Source organism: Urocitellus parryii, chromosome 4 (assembly GCF_045843805.1).
Source record: "Urocitellus parryii isolate mUroPar1 chromosome 4, mUroPar1.hap1, whole genome shotgun sequence".
NCBI lineage: Eukaryota > Metazoa > Chordata > Mammalia > Rodentia > Sciuridae > Urocitellus > Urocitellus parryii.
The window spans coordinates 68,920,865-68,935,854 of record NC_135534.1 but is presented as its reverse complement, the minus strand read 5'-3'; the positions used below and the strand labels follow the sequence as shown (position 1 = coordinate 68,935,854).

Sequence of the window (14,990 nt, the reverse complement as noted above, 5' to 3'; positions counted from 1 at the left end):
AAATAATGCTGCAGTGAAGATATTTGTGCATAAAGTATTTTCCATATTGAAGATAACTTCCCTGGAACTGATTCACCATGGTCCTTTGACAGTATTCAGTACATTTGTTTAACTTTTCCTAGTCGTGTACAACTGTTGATCAAAAAAGGAAAAAAGGTTTTTAAGACTTAGCATCACTATGTCAGTATTGTGTCAGTATTTCACATAGTTCTGTTTCCTAGGTTAGAAACATGATCCTTTTTGTCATGGTTGCCGCCGCCGCCGCCTCCTCCTCCTCCTCCTCCTCCTCCTCCTCCTCCTCCTCCTCCTCCCCCCCCCCTCCCCCTCCTCCTCTTCCTCTTCCTCCTCCTCCTCCTTCTTCTGCAAAAGACAAGCAGATGGCCTTGCCTATAGGTCCAAAGACCAAAAAGGGGACTTTGCTTACCCATGCATTTTGCTTTTTATGGTCCCTTCAGTTTCTGTGGGTTATGAGTACGAATCCTGCCCAGATCTGATCCTATGGGAAAAAAGAACAGCAGTGCTGCAGGGCTATGAAATCGATGCATCCAAGCTTGGAGGATGGAGCCTGGATAAACACCATGCCCTCAACATCCAAAGTGGTGAGTGGAATAATAGAATTCTTTGAGCCAGGCCAGGTTGTCACCTTGCCTCCTATCCCCTGGGCCCTCCAAACAAAAAATACACACTTTGAATTACATGGGTTCCTGTGCAATCAGTTCAACAGAAAGCTCAGTCAGCAAATATTGCTTGGGTACCTGCTGTCAGCCTGTCACTGTGCTAGGCACCAGGGATACAGAAATAAGAGGCTTCAAGACTTTACATGGTCAGAGACAAATACTCACCAGGTAATTGCATTGCTGTGCACTGGCCACGCCATCACAGTGGGAGGTGCAGGACACCATGGAAGCACAGGAAGAACACAGCACTCAGTGATTCAGGGCATCCCTGGGGAGAAGATCCCTGGCCTGAGTCTCAGAGGTCTGCAAGATAACTCTGGGTCTCAAAAAGATGAACATTCCAGCAGAGGGCATAGTACCTGTGGAAGAGCTGAAGCCTCCAAGAAGAGTAATTGGAGAGAAGAAGGTCCACTGTGATTTGAGCAGAGAATGAGATGAAGGAAAGAGTAGCCAAAGCCAAAGCTGGGGGCTGAGCAGCTGGAGCTCAGGGTAGATTAGGACTTTGGACTTCATCCAGAGGCAAATGTCAAGCCTCTGAGAGGTTTCAAGCAGGCAAGTGCCATGATCACATCTGCACTTCCAATAATAACTCAATCCGACTCTTTCAGGGTAGGACAACTAAACATGGTAACCATGTCACGTACCTTCTGCGAAAAGTACAGTGCATGCCTGTCAAAACCACAGCATGTTTTAAGGAGAAGTTGACAAACTAATTATAAAGTTTATAATGAAATGAAGGTTTATAAATAGCTAAGGAAATCTTTAAAATAAGAACACAGAAAATGAGTTTACCAGATATTAAGTTAAACTAGAAAACTGTAACATCTAAAACTGTGTGGTGTTGGCACAGAAACAGGTAAATGGAGCCCACAGAGCTGAGGCAGGAATTCATTAGCTGATCTGTGAGTGGTGATTAAAATTAGCCTTGGCCACATGTGTCAGAAAAGCCAAAATAGGGCTCAGTGGTAGAGGTCTCACCTAGCATATGTGAGGCACTGGGTTCAATCCTCAGCACCACATAAAAATAAAAAACAAAGAAAAGCCAAAATAGGACTGGGGTTGTGGCTCAGAGGTAGAACACTCACCTAGCATATGTGAGGCACTGGGTTCGATCCTCACCTTTCCAGTTCACCTTTCAGGAAAGGATTTCCTGAAACCTAAAAAAAGCACCAACTTTAAAGTGGAAAAGTAATTCATTAGACGACATCAAAAATTGAAGCAATCCATTTGATAGCTTTGGCAAAGCTAACAAGTGGCAGCTTGAGAGAAGATTTGTGTGACCCATAAAAGCCAAAACCCTCTCAGGCTGCAGGCTGGAAGGCAAGAGGCAGCCAGTTTGGAAGCTGTGACAATAAGCAGGTGGGGGAAGAATGATCTGGAATGAAAACAACATAAGTTGGGTGGAAGTTTTCCAGTCACTGAGGTCAATCTCCCCATTGAGCTGCAGGGCAGTTAAAGTGTGGAGACTGTGCAAGATCTGGGACCAGCCCGTTAGGAGCAGAACCAGGCACAAACTCCATTCTCCTGACTTCATGTTGGTGAGAGGAGACTGTGAGCACCTCATTCATCTCTATAAATAAGTATCAGTGTCTACTCCATGTCAGATTTTGTGCTTAGCCCTGGGGCTACAGAAGGGGAAAAAAGACATACTGTCCACACTTGAAATGGTACTGATAGAAAGGGAGAAAGACACCTAGCAATTAGAATCCACACTGTCACAGAGGTGTGATCAGGACGCAGGAGCCATGTGCAGCCCATTTACGAGTCAGGGTAGCTGAACAATCAGGAGCTGAACTCTAGGGCTCCTCCACTTCTCATCTGTGTGGCCTTGAGTGAGCTGCCTGCTCTATTCCCTCTATTACAATAGCGATCTTATCAGTGCCTTCATAAGGGTTATGATGACAATTGAATCAGTGAAACATTGTGGCCTGCTCAGTCCTTCTGGGTTTCACTGTGGGTGAGGCACAGCCTTGAGAGATGAGTTGGGAAGTGGTCGACAGAGACTGGGGACCTTGCAAAATCAGGTGATTGTGGCTGACCATAGGAAGAAGGACCTACCTCCTGCTCCCAGATGATTCTGTTCTTCTCTTCTTGTCCCAGGAATCCTGCACAAAGGGAATGGGGAAAACCAGTTTGTGTCTCAGCAGCCACCAGTCATTGGCAGCATCATGGGCAATGGGCGCCGGAGAAGCATCTCCTGCCCTAGCTGCAATGGCCTTGCAGATGGCAACAAGCTCCTGGCCCCCGTGGCCCTCACCTGTGGCTCTGATGGAAGCCTCTACGTGGGTGACTTCAACTACATCCGTAGGATCTTCCCCTCTGGAAATGTCACCAACATCCTGGAGCTGAGGTATGTAAGGTGGTGCCTTCTCTAAGTTCCTGATAACATCCCCTTGCCATCCTAGGGTCCAGCCACATTATCCACTGATCCAGAGAACTGGGACAGACAGTGCCATCCATGTCTGTCAGAATCTGACTTTTCACTCTCCAGATCAACCAGGTGCTGCCTCCCTTGGTGCACTGTGAAGACAAACCACCCTGGGAACAGGGAGATGTCCTTGGCATCCAGGTGACATGGAAGGCTGCTGGCAGTCAAGAATTAGACTCCTGGGAGCCATTGAACCTTTTTGCTCCCTAGTAATAAACTGATTAAAATTAGTCACACAAGTCTCTTTTATAAAATCTAGGGATGGATGGCATATGCCGGTGAGGCCCCTATGGCCATGTGCCCAAGTTTGGCCCTATTTACTTAGCACTCATCAGAGTTCACAGCAGTTCCCTTTGATTGACCAGTACTGAAACAAGGCCCCCAGGCCTAACCCAGGCAGGGCCTTTCTGCTCCTCAGGTGCTGCAGAACCAGCTGGGCCACCCTTTTCCCCTCCTTCCATGAGGGTTGGTGCACAGCACAGCTACAGCTCAGGGAGGCCTCCGTGTTTTTGCATTGTTTCTCTGTTTCCTGAGCCAGATCTCTTTAGAACCAAAGCACTGTGGGATCTGGGGCTATGGAGAAGCTGTGCTTTAGAAACAGAGGAGTCCCACCCACCCTACAGGAGAAATGACACCAAGTTCCTTCACAACTATTTTAGGGAAGGGGACCCATCTGTCTCCTGGGCAGGGGTCTACATGAGCAGGACAGGCCCTTGAACTTGAAAGCCTTTCTCCAATGCAGGTAGGGGAAAGTTGGGCTCCTACTGTTTGCCACGTGTAACAGTTCTGTGAGGTTTTTATTATTATTACCCTTTGATAAGTGGGAAAGAGGAGGCCCAGGGAATTTAAAGTGCCTGTCCAAGGTCCAGCTTCTAGAATGGCAGACCCAAATCCAGAAGGCCATTACCCAGTTCTGCCTCACCAAAGAACTATCATCCAACCCAATGAGGACTACTTTGTCTTAATGCCTTATAAATATTCTCTGCTTGAAAGAATCTCATTCTACAGCACATGTGTGAGACTGAGGGCAAAGCTTGCTGGCTCCCTGACAGCCTCCTGGCACTAAGAGAAGTGTTAGCATCTGCCCCCACACACAGAGACAAAAGATGGAAGCTCATATGTGCAGGCCCATAGGAAATCATATATCAGGTTGATGAGAAGTAGGCCTCCAATGGAGTATTCTCTGCCTTTCTTCCATTATGAGGTTGACTGGCATAGATATCTGTCAAGACAGAAGAAACCCCTGAATGTATTGATTTACTCAGCTGCATATATGTACTATAATGGAGAGAGCCAAGGACCAGGGGATCACGTCACCTTGGCAGAGAAGCTGTACGACTTCAGATCAAACACTTAACCTCCTTGGGCCTCCACTTTTACATATTTTAAATAAGCAATATCATCTCCCTGCCTTCTTCCCACCATTGTTGTGAGGATCATGTGAGACAGTGAGTAAGTAGGGTAGGGAGGAGTAAATGTAGTTTGGAAAGAAAACTAAGTTAATCATTATATCATCGTCTTTTTTTTTTTTAAAGAGAGAGGGAGAGAGAGAGAATTTCAATATTTATTTTTTAGTTATCGGCGGACACAACATCTTTGTTTGTATGTGGTGCTGAGGATCGAACCCAGGCTGCATGCATGCCAGGCGAGCGCGCTACCGCTTGAGCCATATCCCCAGCCCTATATCATCGTCTTGATATATTTTCCTCCAATCATTTCCCCCAGGCCTGTTTCTCTATGCCATGCCCTCCCTTCTAAATATAGCATATCTCCAATTCTGTTTCCTATTGTGAGTAGGTTTCCCACATTTTGATAACTCTTTGTAGGGAAGTGAGGATGTAGAGACAGAGCAGCGAGCCTGTGTATCGCTGGGAACGCGTCTATACAGGGAAAGGAAGCGACTGTTCCAGTCTGTGTCTTAGCTAGTTAAGGCAGCAGAATGTGTCATGCTAGTCCTCTTTCCGGAGTCAGCAGTGGGGGTGAGGTGGAACCGTGCCTCCTCTGTGAAATGTAGCTGCTTGTAAGTGAACTCACTGACAAGTAATATCCAATATAAAATATATCAGTGTCATAGCTGCTAAGTCTTTATTTATTACAGTATTGTACAGTAGCATTGCTGTCAAGTTTTCAGGCCGCTAATAATGCTTCTAACCCTGCTGCTAACACCTCATTCTTTCTTCTATTCCCTGCTCTCCTGTCTTCTGTCAGAAATAAAGATTTCAGACATAGGTAAGCCAACCAGTGGAGAATTCCCTGTCTCTCCCCTGCCTTGTTGCATGTTGTATGGTAAGCTACACATGTCAATTTCAGATGGCTCAATGGCAAAGGAATCCTGTGTGATTGGAATGGATCGGGGATAATCAGTGGCAATAAGAGGAAATCATTAATAATGGTGGCGGTGGGTGGCAAGAGCCTGAACTCTTTGAATCCATGGCAAAGTGAGGTGGTTATCCTATAGTCTGAGGACATGACAGATAGAAGCAACAGGGGAAAGAATTTAAACCATGACATAGTAATTTGAATGCCACAGTCTGCTTAATTCTCAGCATAAATGAGGATATCACTCAGACTGTGCCAAGTGACTGATGATCATGATGGAAAATTCTGAAAACACATTGATCAGGTGAAGAATCTGAAATTTACACTTCTATGGACATTCCAGGTACCACGGCTTTTGGATCATTCCTGTGATCACTCCACTGGTGTGATCTAGCAAGGATTGAGCAGGCCACAGGGAATGCCTTCAGAGGACAATCCCCAGATAGGAACTTTGTCACAGAATAGGCTTGTCATAGACTCGGAGTGGCAGAGCAGCCAGCAGGAGTGAGTCTAGCCAGACACAAAGCAAAGTGATACCTGTCATTGTGGCCTTCGTCTACCCCCTAACAGAGTCCCCTGCCCTGCACACGTTAGGGTGACTTGAAAACTAACCACAAGCAGATAGAGCCCTGGTTCAGACAGCCACAGAGGTGGTGCTGAGCTATCCACATGTAGCTCAGTTCAACATGGTGCATGGGTGGTGCTAAGTTGGGATAAAAGAAAGTCTTTGAGATGATGAACAGAGCCAGACAGACCCTAGTCCAATAATTATTAGATCCACTTCTATACAAGTAGATATTTTATATAATAATTGTGTGTATTCTTTTAAAATAATAATAATTAACATGTATAGAGCATTCACTGTGTAGCTGAAAGAGTAGCATTTTGTCCCCAAACCATCTATGAGGTAGATCCCTGTGAGTACATCCAATTTACAGAGGAGAAAACTGAAGATCCCCAACTGGGTGGTCTTGAAAGAATTACCTCATTTCTTGAAGTTCTCATTTCTAAATTGAGGTTATTTAAAATCCCCCTCAAAGGGTTGGTGTAAGAGTCACAAAGGATGGGGGATGGGAGTACATCTCAGTTGGTTGGGTGCTTGCCTTGCATGCATAAGGTCCTGGATTCAATCCCCAGCACCACACACACAAGAAAAAAAGAGTCACAAAGGATGTTTACAAAGTATAGAACATTTTCAGGCATAAGGAGGTACTCAAGAAATGGTCATCATAGCAGTAATGATGATAACAATAATAAGATATATACATTGTTAGTATTACTAATATAACTTATAATTAAATGATGATATTATGATGACACAATGATATCATATTATATGGTGATGATTGTGATGCCTCCATCTTTCCCAAAAAGGAATTGAGTCCTCTTACACCCAAAGACACATGTCTTAAAATTAAACAGGGAAATGGGAACCAAAGTCAAAAAGAAGAAAGACATCTATGATTGTACCTCAGAGTAGACTTGATTTCATGGCAGCAGAGCAAATAAATAGGAAAACATAGAATTTCGTTCAGGATTTGCATTATCAGGAACAGAAAATATGTTCACATCTCAGAGGAGAAATGTTTTTCCTCACACTGAAATCTGAGCTATTCCATGAGATTTGTATGGAGGATACTGAATTACACATTGCTCTCAACTTCAGTTTTGCAGAACAAAAGTACATTTTCCATAAAGATCCTGGATTAAAACATAGCATTTCACACTGAAGCATCAGTCCATGGTGGAAGCTGGCTGGAGAACAACTGAGACACAGGTGACAAGCTAGGAAATTGGGGGCCATATGGCCTTGGGCTGATCACCCAGCCTTTCTGATTTCCAGTCTTATCCTCTATAAATTCAAAGAGCAGTGGTTGGAGTCTCTTTTGTTTCTAATCTTCAGTGACCTTTTGATATTCAAAACTGAGTTCTTTCCCTCTCCCAATTCATTGTTTTTCTCAGATGCTAAAAACTATTTCTAAAGTGAGCCAAAGTGGAAGGGAAAGGGAACCACTTTGTGTGTTCCAGTTTTCCAAAGCCTATCAGGAGACAGAAATGGTGATACCTGAAGATTGGCAAATCCCTTCTGCTCTCTGGACCTCAGGGTACCCCTCAGTAAATATTGAGATAGATTAAATTCTAGAATTTTGTCCTCTAGAAATTTGTCCTCCAGTAGCTGCCTCAGCTGCTCTCAGTAATAGCATTTGGCTGCACAGGGGTGATGTCAGCTATGCATACGTGTGTGCACTCCCCAGGACAGGCTTATCTCTGCCTTTGGCTCTTTGGCCTCAGTGCCAGCCCCCAGGCTCGGCATGTCCAGGACAAAGACCCATAATCCTTTAGGCATCTTCCTCTTTGGACCCCTTTAGGGAACAAGCATCCTTGCCTCTTGTCAGATCTCTTCCCTAGGTCCCTGAGGAATGCTCAAAGCCTCTTGTTAGAAATACACTTGAACTCAAGTCTCCCTCAAACCTAGCTGCATGTATTAACTCAACAGAACCTTTAAGTGCCCAGAAATAGGTTGTGCAGGACAATATTGCATCTCCATACTTAGCTTTTCCATTATGCACCAACATAAGTATTCTGGAGGCTTTGCCAAGGTGACCAGCTTTGCCATTCATTGAGCATTTCTCTCTCTCTCTCTCTCTCTCTCTCTCTCTCTCTCTCTCTCTCTTATGTATCTGGAACTATGCACAGAAATTTACATCCTTCATGCAATTTATATCCTCAAAATAATCCTTTGAAGTTTTTATTTTCTCAGATGAAGAAACTGAGGCTCAAAGTAGCAACATGCTTTTGCCCAAGGTCACTTCATCAAGTGGGTAGTGGAACTGTATTTATCTGTGTGGCTTCAATACTCAAGCCCTTCCCACTAGTTCTGAGAACCTGTGCAACAGGTCCTGCCAACTTGCCACCTGATATGGTTGAAGGGCTCTCCTGTATATGATGCAGACCTCACTCTGAGACAAAAAGAGAATTCTCACTTATAAGCTGGGAATAGATTACTTTTTGTCACAAGACACTCCTGAGTTCTTACCTCCTGCTAGGAACTTTCCTGCAGCTTCCAGAAAGATGGTAGAGTGAGATCTTACTTCAGCTCATTAACTTCAAGAGTGGTACCCTAAAGACCTCTACAATTTTAGGTCACTTCCAGAGGGGCCAAGGTTATGTTTGAGGAACTAGGAAAGAATGTGTGTCCTTAGAGACTCCTGCAGCAAACTTTGAAAGTAGGTCTATGATATGATTCTGTGCCAACCTTGCTCAGGATACTGGGAATAAAAATGGATCATACATGGTCCCTGTTCAGGAAATTCTCTCTGTCCACAGAACCAGGCCATCTTCCATCATGTGCCCTGAAACCATTTGTGATTTCTGGAATGTTCCAAGGCCTTGCTACTCAAAAGTACAGGCAACCAACACCAGTGTGCTTTGAGAACTGATCAGAAATGCAGACTCTCAAGTTCTACACTCCAGAATCACTAAACTACAATCCACATCTTAGCAAAATCTCCATGAAATTCATGTGCACATTGAAGTTTGAAAAGCACTTCTCAAAAGCCACGGTTCCCAAGTCTGCCTGTGCCTTGTGGTCACCTGGAAAGATCTCAAAGGTAGATGGCCAGCCCTTTAGTCACTATAGGCAAGGCTTTTTTTTTAAGCTTTATTTAGAACCATCAATCTAAGATCATCAGCAGTGAGTGTTTCCTACATACCCTTAAGCCAGGGAGGCAGATATTCATTCATTCATTCTCTCGGGAACTCAGCAGAACTTTCCAGAGCATTCACTCCACATCAGCCAAATGAGAAGCACAGGGAACTTAAAGTCAATCTCTGCCCAGAAAGAGTTCAAGATTTTACTGAGAAAGCAAACAACTGAGCAGAAGTGCCTTAAGGCACTACAGATAACTAATAGTGTAATCTGCTGAGGCTCTGGAGACACAGAGGAATGGCCCCTTCACGATTGGGAAGAAGTGGGGGTCCAGGAATGGTATTTCAGATGAGGTGGTGCAAGGGCTGAGTCTCTGGATATGGGCAAGAATGAGGTGAATGAGGGTGTGGAGCTTTGTAGTCCCTGGGCAACAGCGTGAGGAAGCAGAAAGAACACAGACTTTGGAGTCAAGCAGAGCTGGATTGAAATTCCCTTAGCAGTTTGTGGTCCTGGTCAAGTCACTTCACCTCTTCTAACCTCAGTTTTCTGAAATAAGGGGAAAAAAAGTACCTACCTTTCACAATAATTGTGAGAAAATGAGGTCATGCAGGTCAAGTGGCAGCACAGTGTCTGAGACAGAGTCAGAATCCATTGGTGGTGTCAGGTACATTGATATCCATGGGTATCATGTCTGTGGCTCTGTCCTGCCGCCTGGTGGAAGTCCAGGTGGGCATCACAGACACAGGGACAAAGTCCAAGCGGGCATCATGGACACAGGGGTTGCTCCCTGTGCTAGGTAGCATGAGGAAGAAATGACTTCGAGAAGTTCAAAGAGCACAACAAGCTGGAAAGGACTATTAATAATTTCACTTAATCCTGGTGACAAACCTGTGAGCAAAATGGAGCAGGGTCTTCATCATTTGACATCTGAGGGACCTACAACTTGACCTAGTCGGGGGACTTGCCCCAATTAAAACCTATACTTTCTAAGTTCCCAACTAATGTTCTTTCCCCTATGCTTAACTAACCACCAAACCACAAAAGAGGTGGCCACAGCTCTTACAGACTCTGAGATAATCTTGCCAGTGCCATCATCTCCTGGAAGTCACCCACATGAGAAATCTACACAAGTGACATTTCTCTGGGGCAGTGAGACATGAGCTGGAGACACGTGCTGGAAACTCAAGGGGCTAATCTAAGTGGACAGGGCCCCCACCAGATTCCCCTGGGGTCCATCTTCTGACAAGGTAGATAGCACCAGTTTATCCAGAGTGATGCACAAAGAAATGAAATAATCAGCCCGACTCCGAGCTGTCAACAGGCATGCTGGAAGATCAGGCTGCTCCGGCATTGCAGGGCAGGATCTAAGGTCACTGCACTTTATTTAGCCAGAATCAGTGTCATCGGGGAAGATTAAATCTGTGCTCCAGTATAGAGTAAGTCACAGGGGACATTTCAAGATAAATAGGACACCTGTGCTGTTACCACTGCCCCCAAATGAGAAGTAAAAGAAAAGCTAAGTAATTTGAATGCAAATACTACCTAAATAAGCTGAAAGTGGAGATACCATCCATTAAATCAAGCAGCATCTGTGATGAGCTAGAAGGCACCAAGCTGAACATTGGAAATACAGAAATGAACAAAATCTAGTCTCTAATGTAAGTACTAAAGGCTGGGTCTGGGAGAGGACCCATAAATAAATAGCCATGACCATTACATTAAGTGTTGTGTAATCTAGATGCAGACCAGCATGGATCTCAGTGCACAGAGAAAAGAGGTTGGGGAAAGTTTGCAAGAAAAGGTACCATCTGAGCTGACACCTGAAGAATGAGTAGAAAAGAGAAGGGGACAGAGCAGGAACAACAGGGACAAAGAGGCCTGAAGCATGTGGGGTGTAGGGCATGTGTGAGGGAGAGCAGGGAGATGGAGCAGCCCAGCAGCAAGGGCCTGGGGTGCTTCTGGACTTCCTCTGTGAGACAGAAGGATCCTGGAAGGGAAAATGTGGAAATAACATGTTGGTATTTGGGCTAGATCAGGAGGCATGGCCTGAAGAAGACCCAGGCTACAGCCAGAGAAACCTGGCCCTGGTTTCAGAAGGAGGTGATAGGACAGCTGGGTTAGGGATTCAGAGGAAGGATCACTGGAGAAAGTCATGTCGTGTTAGACAAATTCAGGGAGAAAACAAAGGGAGAATAGCCCTGGATCTGGATGCCTGGCTCTGTTAGAAGTAGCCAGTCCCCAAGGACACCACCCAAAGTAAGGGATGTTTATCATGAGCAGTCAGGTCCAGCTAAGACCCTCATTGACCTACACTCCAAAATACTACTGTGCCCCAATCGTTATATGTAATTCAAAAAACACCATTCTGTAAAGTAAAATTTTGTTTTTTGAAAGGACCTAAAACCTACATGCCTGATAAATGTACTGTAGCCTTTATTCAACCTTTCTGATTCTCTCGCTGCATCTCAAAGTGTGTGCAGTGGCCCCTCTCAGTATGTGCACTGAACATGGCCAAAGCCAGGCCATCCCATCTGAACAGAGAAAGATTCTTTTTAATCAGAAAATGCTCCAGAGACTGAGAAGAGGACACCAATATTGAGATGCATTTTGAGGGCCGGGTGAATGACCAGGAATTGTAAATTAGCTTCCCAGGAGTAGAGAGTTCAAACTTTATTGTGCCCTAGACTTGAAAGAAATTGGTTATCAGTACCATGGAATAACAAAATTCAGGTTTTTTATCTGGTAGTCATCTCTAATGCAAAAACAGACATAGTCACTAGTAATTAAAATAACAATTATGATTCTGAGCACCTCCTGGGTGCTCAATACTTAACAATGCAAGTGCAAATGACATGGCATTTGTGATTTCAGGTATTTCCCAACACACCAGCAAGGTGGCTATAGCATTCCCATTGAACAGTTGAAGCAAACAAGGCTCAGAGGGCCAGGCAACCTGCCTGCCTAAGCTTCAGAAGCTGGACATCATAAAGCTAGACTTAAAACCCAGACTGATTTGATTTCAAAGCCCGTGCATTTCCCCACCCTGTGGCTAGGACAGTGCCTGGTCTCTGGGCTTCTACACAGGAAGCATGAGGAAGAAATGACTCTGAGAAGTTCAAAGAGCACAACAAGCCGGAAAGGACTATTAATAATTTCACTTAATCCTGGTGACAAACCTGTGAGCAAAATGGAGCAGGGTCTTCATCATTTGACATCTTTGTACCTGAGCCTAGTCTTTGTGACTGATTTCTAGAAACATGCCCTCATTAGTGCTGCTCCTGTTCTGTTTCTTTTTCCTTGAGTTTTGCTGCAGATTTACAAACTAATCCTGCAACTCATTTGTATGTGGCTGCAGGAGGGAGACTGCAGGGCTCCTGAGACAGGAGACAGTGTGGACACCGACCAGGAGTCAGGTCCACCAGGGTCTCCCCTGACCCTCCCAAGATGAGAGTGAGAGCTGCCGTAAAAATCCTATGGAGAGGGCTACTCTTTGAACTCTTGGATTGCTTTTTAAAGTCACGGACCTTCATATTTCTAGTTGGACTTAACAGGCCACCTCTGGCAAGCCTCACTGATAGCCTTTTTAAGAAAATACGTATTACACCTGATATAGACACTTTTCAGCAAGAGGTTTCTGCATTAGTAGCTGGTGGGATGGATAGTTAGGCCAACCCCTGAGATTGAAAAATTGAGTAACCATCACCCCAAGTAGAAACATCATCCACCCAAGACTATTTTTTGGCATGGATTCAAAAAGGCCAGGGACACATCTCAAGCTACCTGACAGAGAAGAAAGTGCTCACCACTGGCCGTGTCTTTGTTTTGCAGTCACAGCCCAGCGCATAAATACTACCTGACCACAGACCCCATGAGTGGGGCCGTCTTCCTTTCTGACACCAACAGCCGGCGGGTCTTCAAGATCAAGTCCACCATGGTGGTGAAGGACCTTGTCAAGAACTCCGAGGTGGTGGCAGGGACTGGGGACCAGTGCCTCCCCTTTGATGACTCTCGCTGTGGGGACGGAGGGAAGGCCACAGAAGCCACACTCACCAATCCCAGGGGTAAGGCCTTGCATTGAAATCACTCTCAGTAATGTTTATTGGGGCACTTCCATTTCCAGGAGACCTACATGTTTGTCATTGCAGAAAATTCTTGGAAAATATCAATAAATATACAGAGGAAAGTTAGGATTGCGATAATTCTACCTACCAGAAATATTCCCAGTTACTATTTCTTATCTGTTCTCTTTACCTTTTTTCTAAATGTTTGTATGTATATAATATTCACCAAAATCAAGTGAACAAGATGAAGTCACATTAAACAAACTATTTTTGTACCCTGCTTTTTCTCCCTAAATGATGTAGTAGGAGCTCTTTCCACGTCATTAAAGAGTCTTATGTGTCCTTATTTTTAATGGCTATATTGTATTCCTCCAAGTGGATGTCCCATCATGTATTTATCATGCTATTGGATACGCATGCTCTCTCATGTTATTATTACCAAAAGCACTAGTGTGTCATCTTGGCATATGTTCATGAGCTATGGGGCGATTAACTGTAGGTTTCAATTTGGAATCCTTCCAAAAGCTAAACTTCTAAATGCTCCGTTTCAGTATTTGTCATTCACTTTTTGAACGAGTATGTACTGAGTGTGTAGAGCTCTGAGGTTGCATAGATAAGTTCTTTGTAACAGAATAAATAAGACTTGGCTGTGAAGCACTCTGATGTGGGAGAGAGCGAGAAGTGTTCCCTGAGACGGAGGAAGAACTGTGCATGGGGGATCAGAGCTGGGAGAGAGCTTGGACCCTGAGAGTCTTTTTAGAAGGGAAGCCATCATCATACAGACGTCCTGCAGTGGAGTGTTGTCTGTGGTGCCAGCCCTACGGCCAGTGACTCCGTGTCTCAGCTGCAGGGTCCTCATCAATAGAGTGGGGGTAACGATACCATCTGTGTAGACTTCCTAGGAATGGTCTAAGGGCCAAAATCAATGTATTTCACATGGTATCCTGTAAAAACATCATGAATGATTATATTAGAAGGCCAGGGTTCAAATCAAAGCAGTAGACTCATGAAATCATGCATTCAAATCTAGGTTTTGTCATCTAGTAGCTGTGTGACTTTGGGCAAGTTGCCTAATCTCTCTGAACCTCATTTTCCTCATTTATGTAATGAGGATATACTACAGTTATAGTGCAGATTAAATATCATCAGAAATATAAATGCTTACCACAGCAGCATCGGGCACATAGTAAACATTGCATAAATGGTGACTCCTATAACTATTGTTATATTGTATTACAATGCATTATGTCACCTCCCATGGTATACCCTCATAGCATATTATCTCTACCGCATGGCTGGAGTGCTCAGGTGGTAACTGTGGGGTAAATATTGTGTCATCAATAGTTAATTTCCCTCTTAATTATGATTTGCTGTATGAACAAGCAGTGAGGAGGGGAGTGAGCACCGACCTTGCTCTTGGGGACCCTGCCTTACAGTTCCTCTCTGCTACTCACTCACTCTGGGACCTCCTCTTCTGGACCTCAGTTTCCCCGATAGTCCATGAGAGGTTAGCCTAATGATCCATCAGCCTCTCTCTGCTACAACACTCTGCTCTCTGAGAAGTCAAAGTTTGTTCTTGAGATTTCTGTTCTGCGCAGGCGTCCCTCAGCGGCCCTGCATACTCGCACTCCCTCCCCCTCACACAGATGGAGTGGCAGCTCAATTGCCCAAAAGCCTGCAATTAACCCAGATAAAAATGACAGAGAGTGCCACAATATGCAGACACTTTGCAGTAGGGAGGAGAAAAGATGTCCATCTATTTAGCACAACAAAAAGAGGGGGAAATGAAGTCATTAATCAGGGGACAGATCACTTCGATTAGCCTGTGCAGCCAACTTTGTAAACAAGAAACCCAA

At 44.7% G+C, this 14,990-nt stretch overlaps 1 protein-coding gene across 5 annotated transcripts in view; it reads left to right on the top strand.

Moving 5' to 3' along the window:
* Tenm4 (teneurin transmembrane protein 4) overlaps positions 1-14,990 on the top strand; it is a 375,231-nt gene that overhangs the window by 319,607 nt on the left and 40,634 nt on the right. For 3 of the 5 annotated variants that reach the window (XM_026387278.2, XM_026387277.2, XM_026387276.2), the window contains 4 exons: positions 456-599; positions 2,778-3,027; positions 5,314-5,334; positions 12,902-13,134. In XM_026387278.2, coding sequence (XP_026243063.2) covers positions 456-599; positions 2,778-3,027; positions 5,314-5,334; positions 12,902-13,134 — 648 coding nt within the window. The remainder of the gene's footprint in view (positions 1-455; positions 600-2,777; positions 3,028-5,313; positions 5,335-12,901; positions 13,135-14,990) is intronic. The other 2 variants (XM_026387274.2, XM_026387275.2) reach the window with 1 other exon arrangement.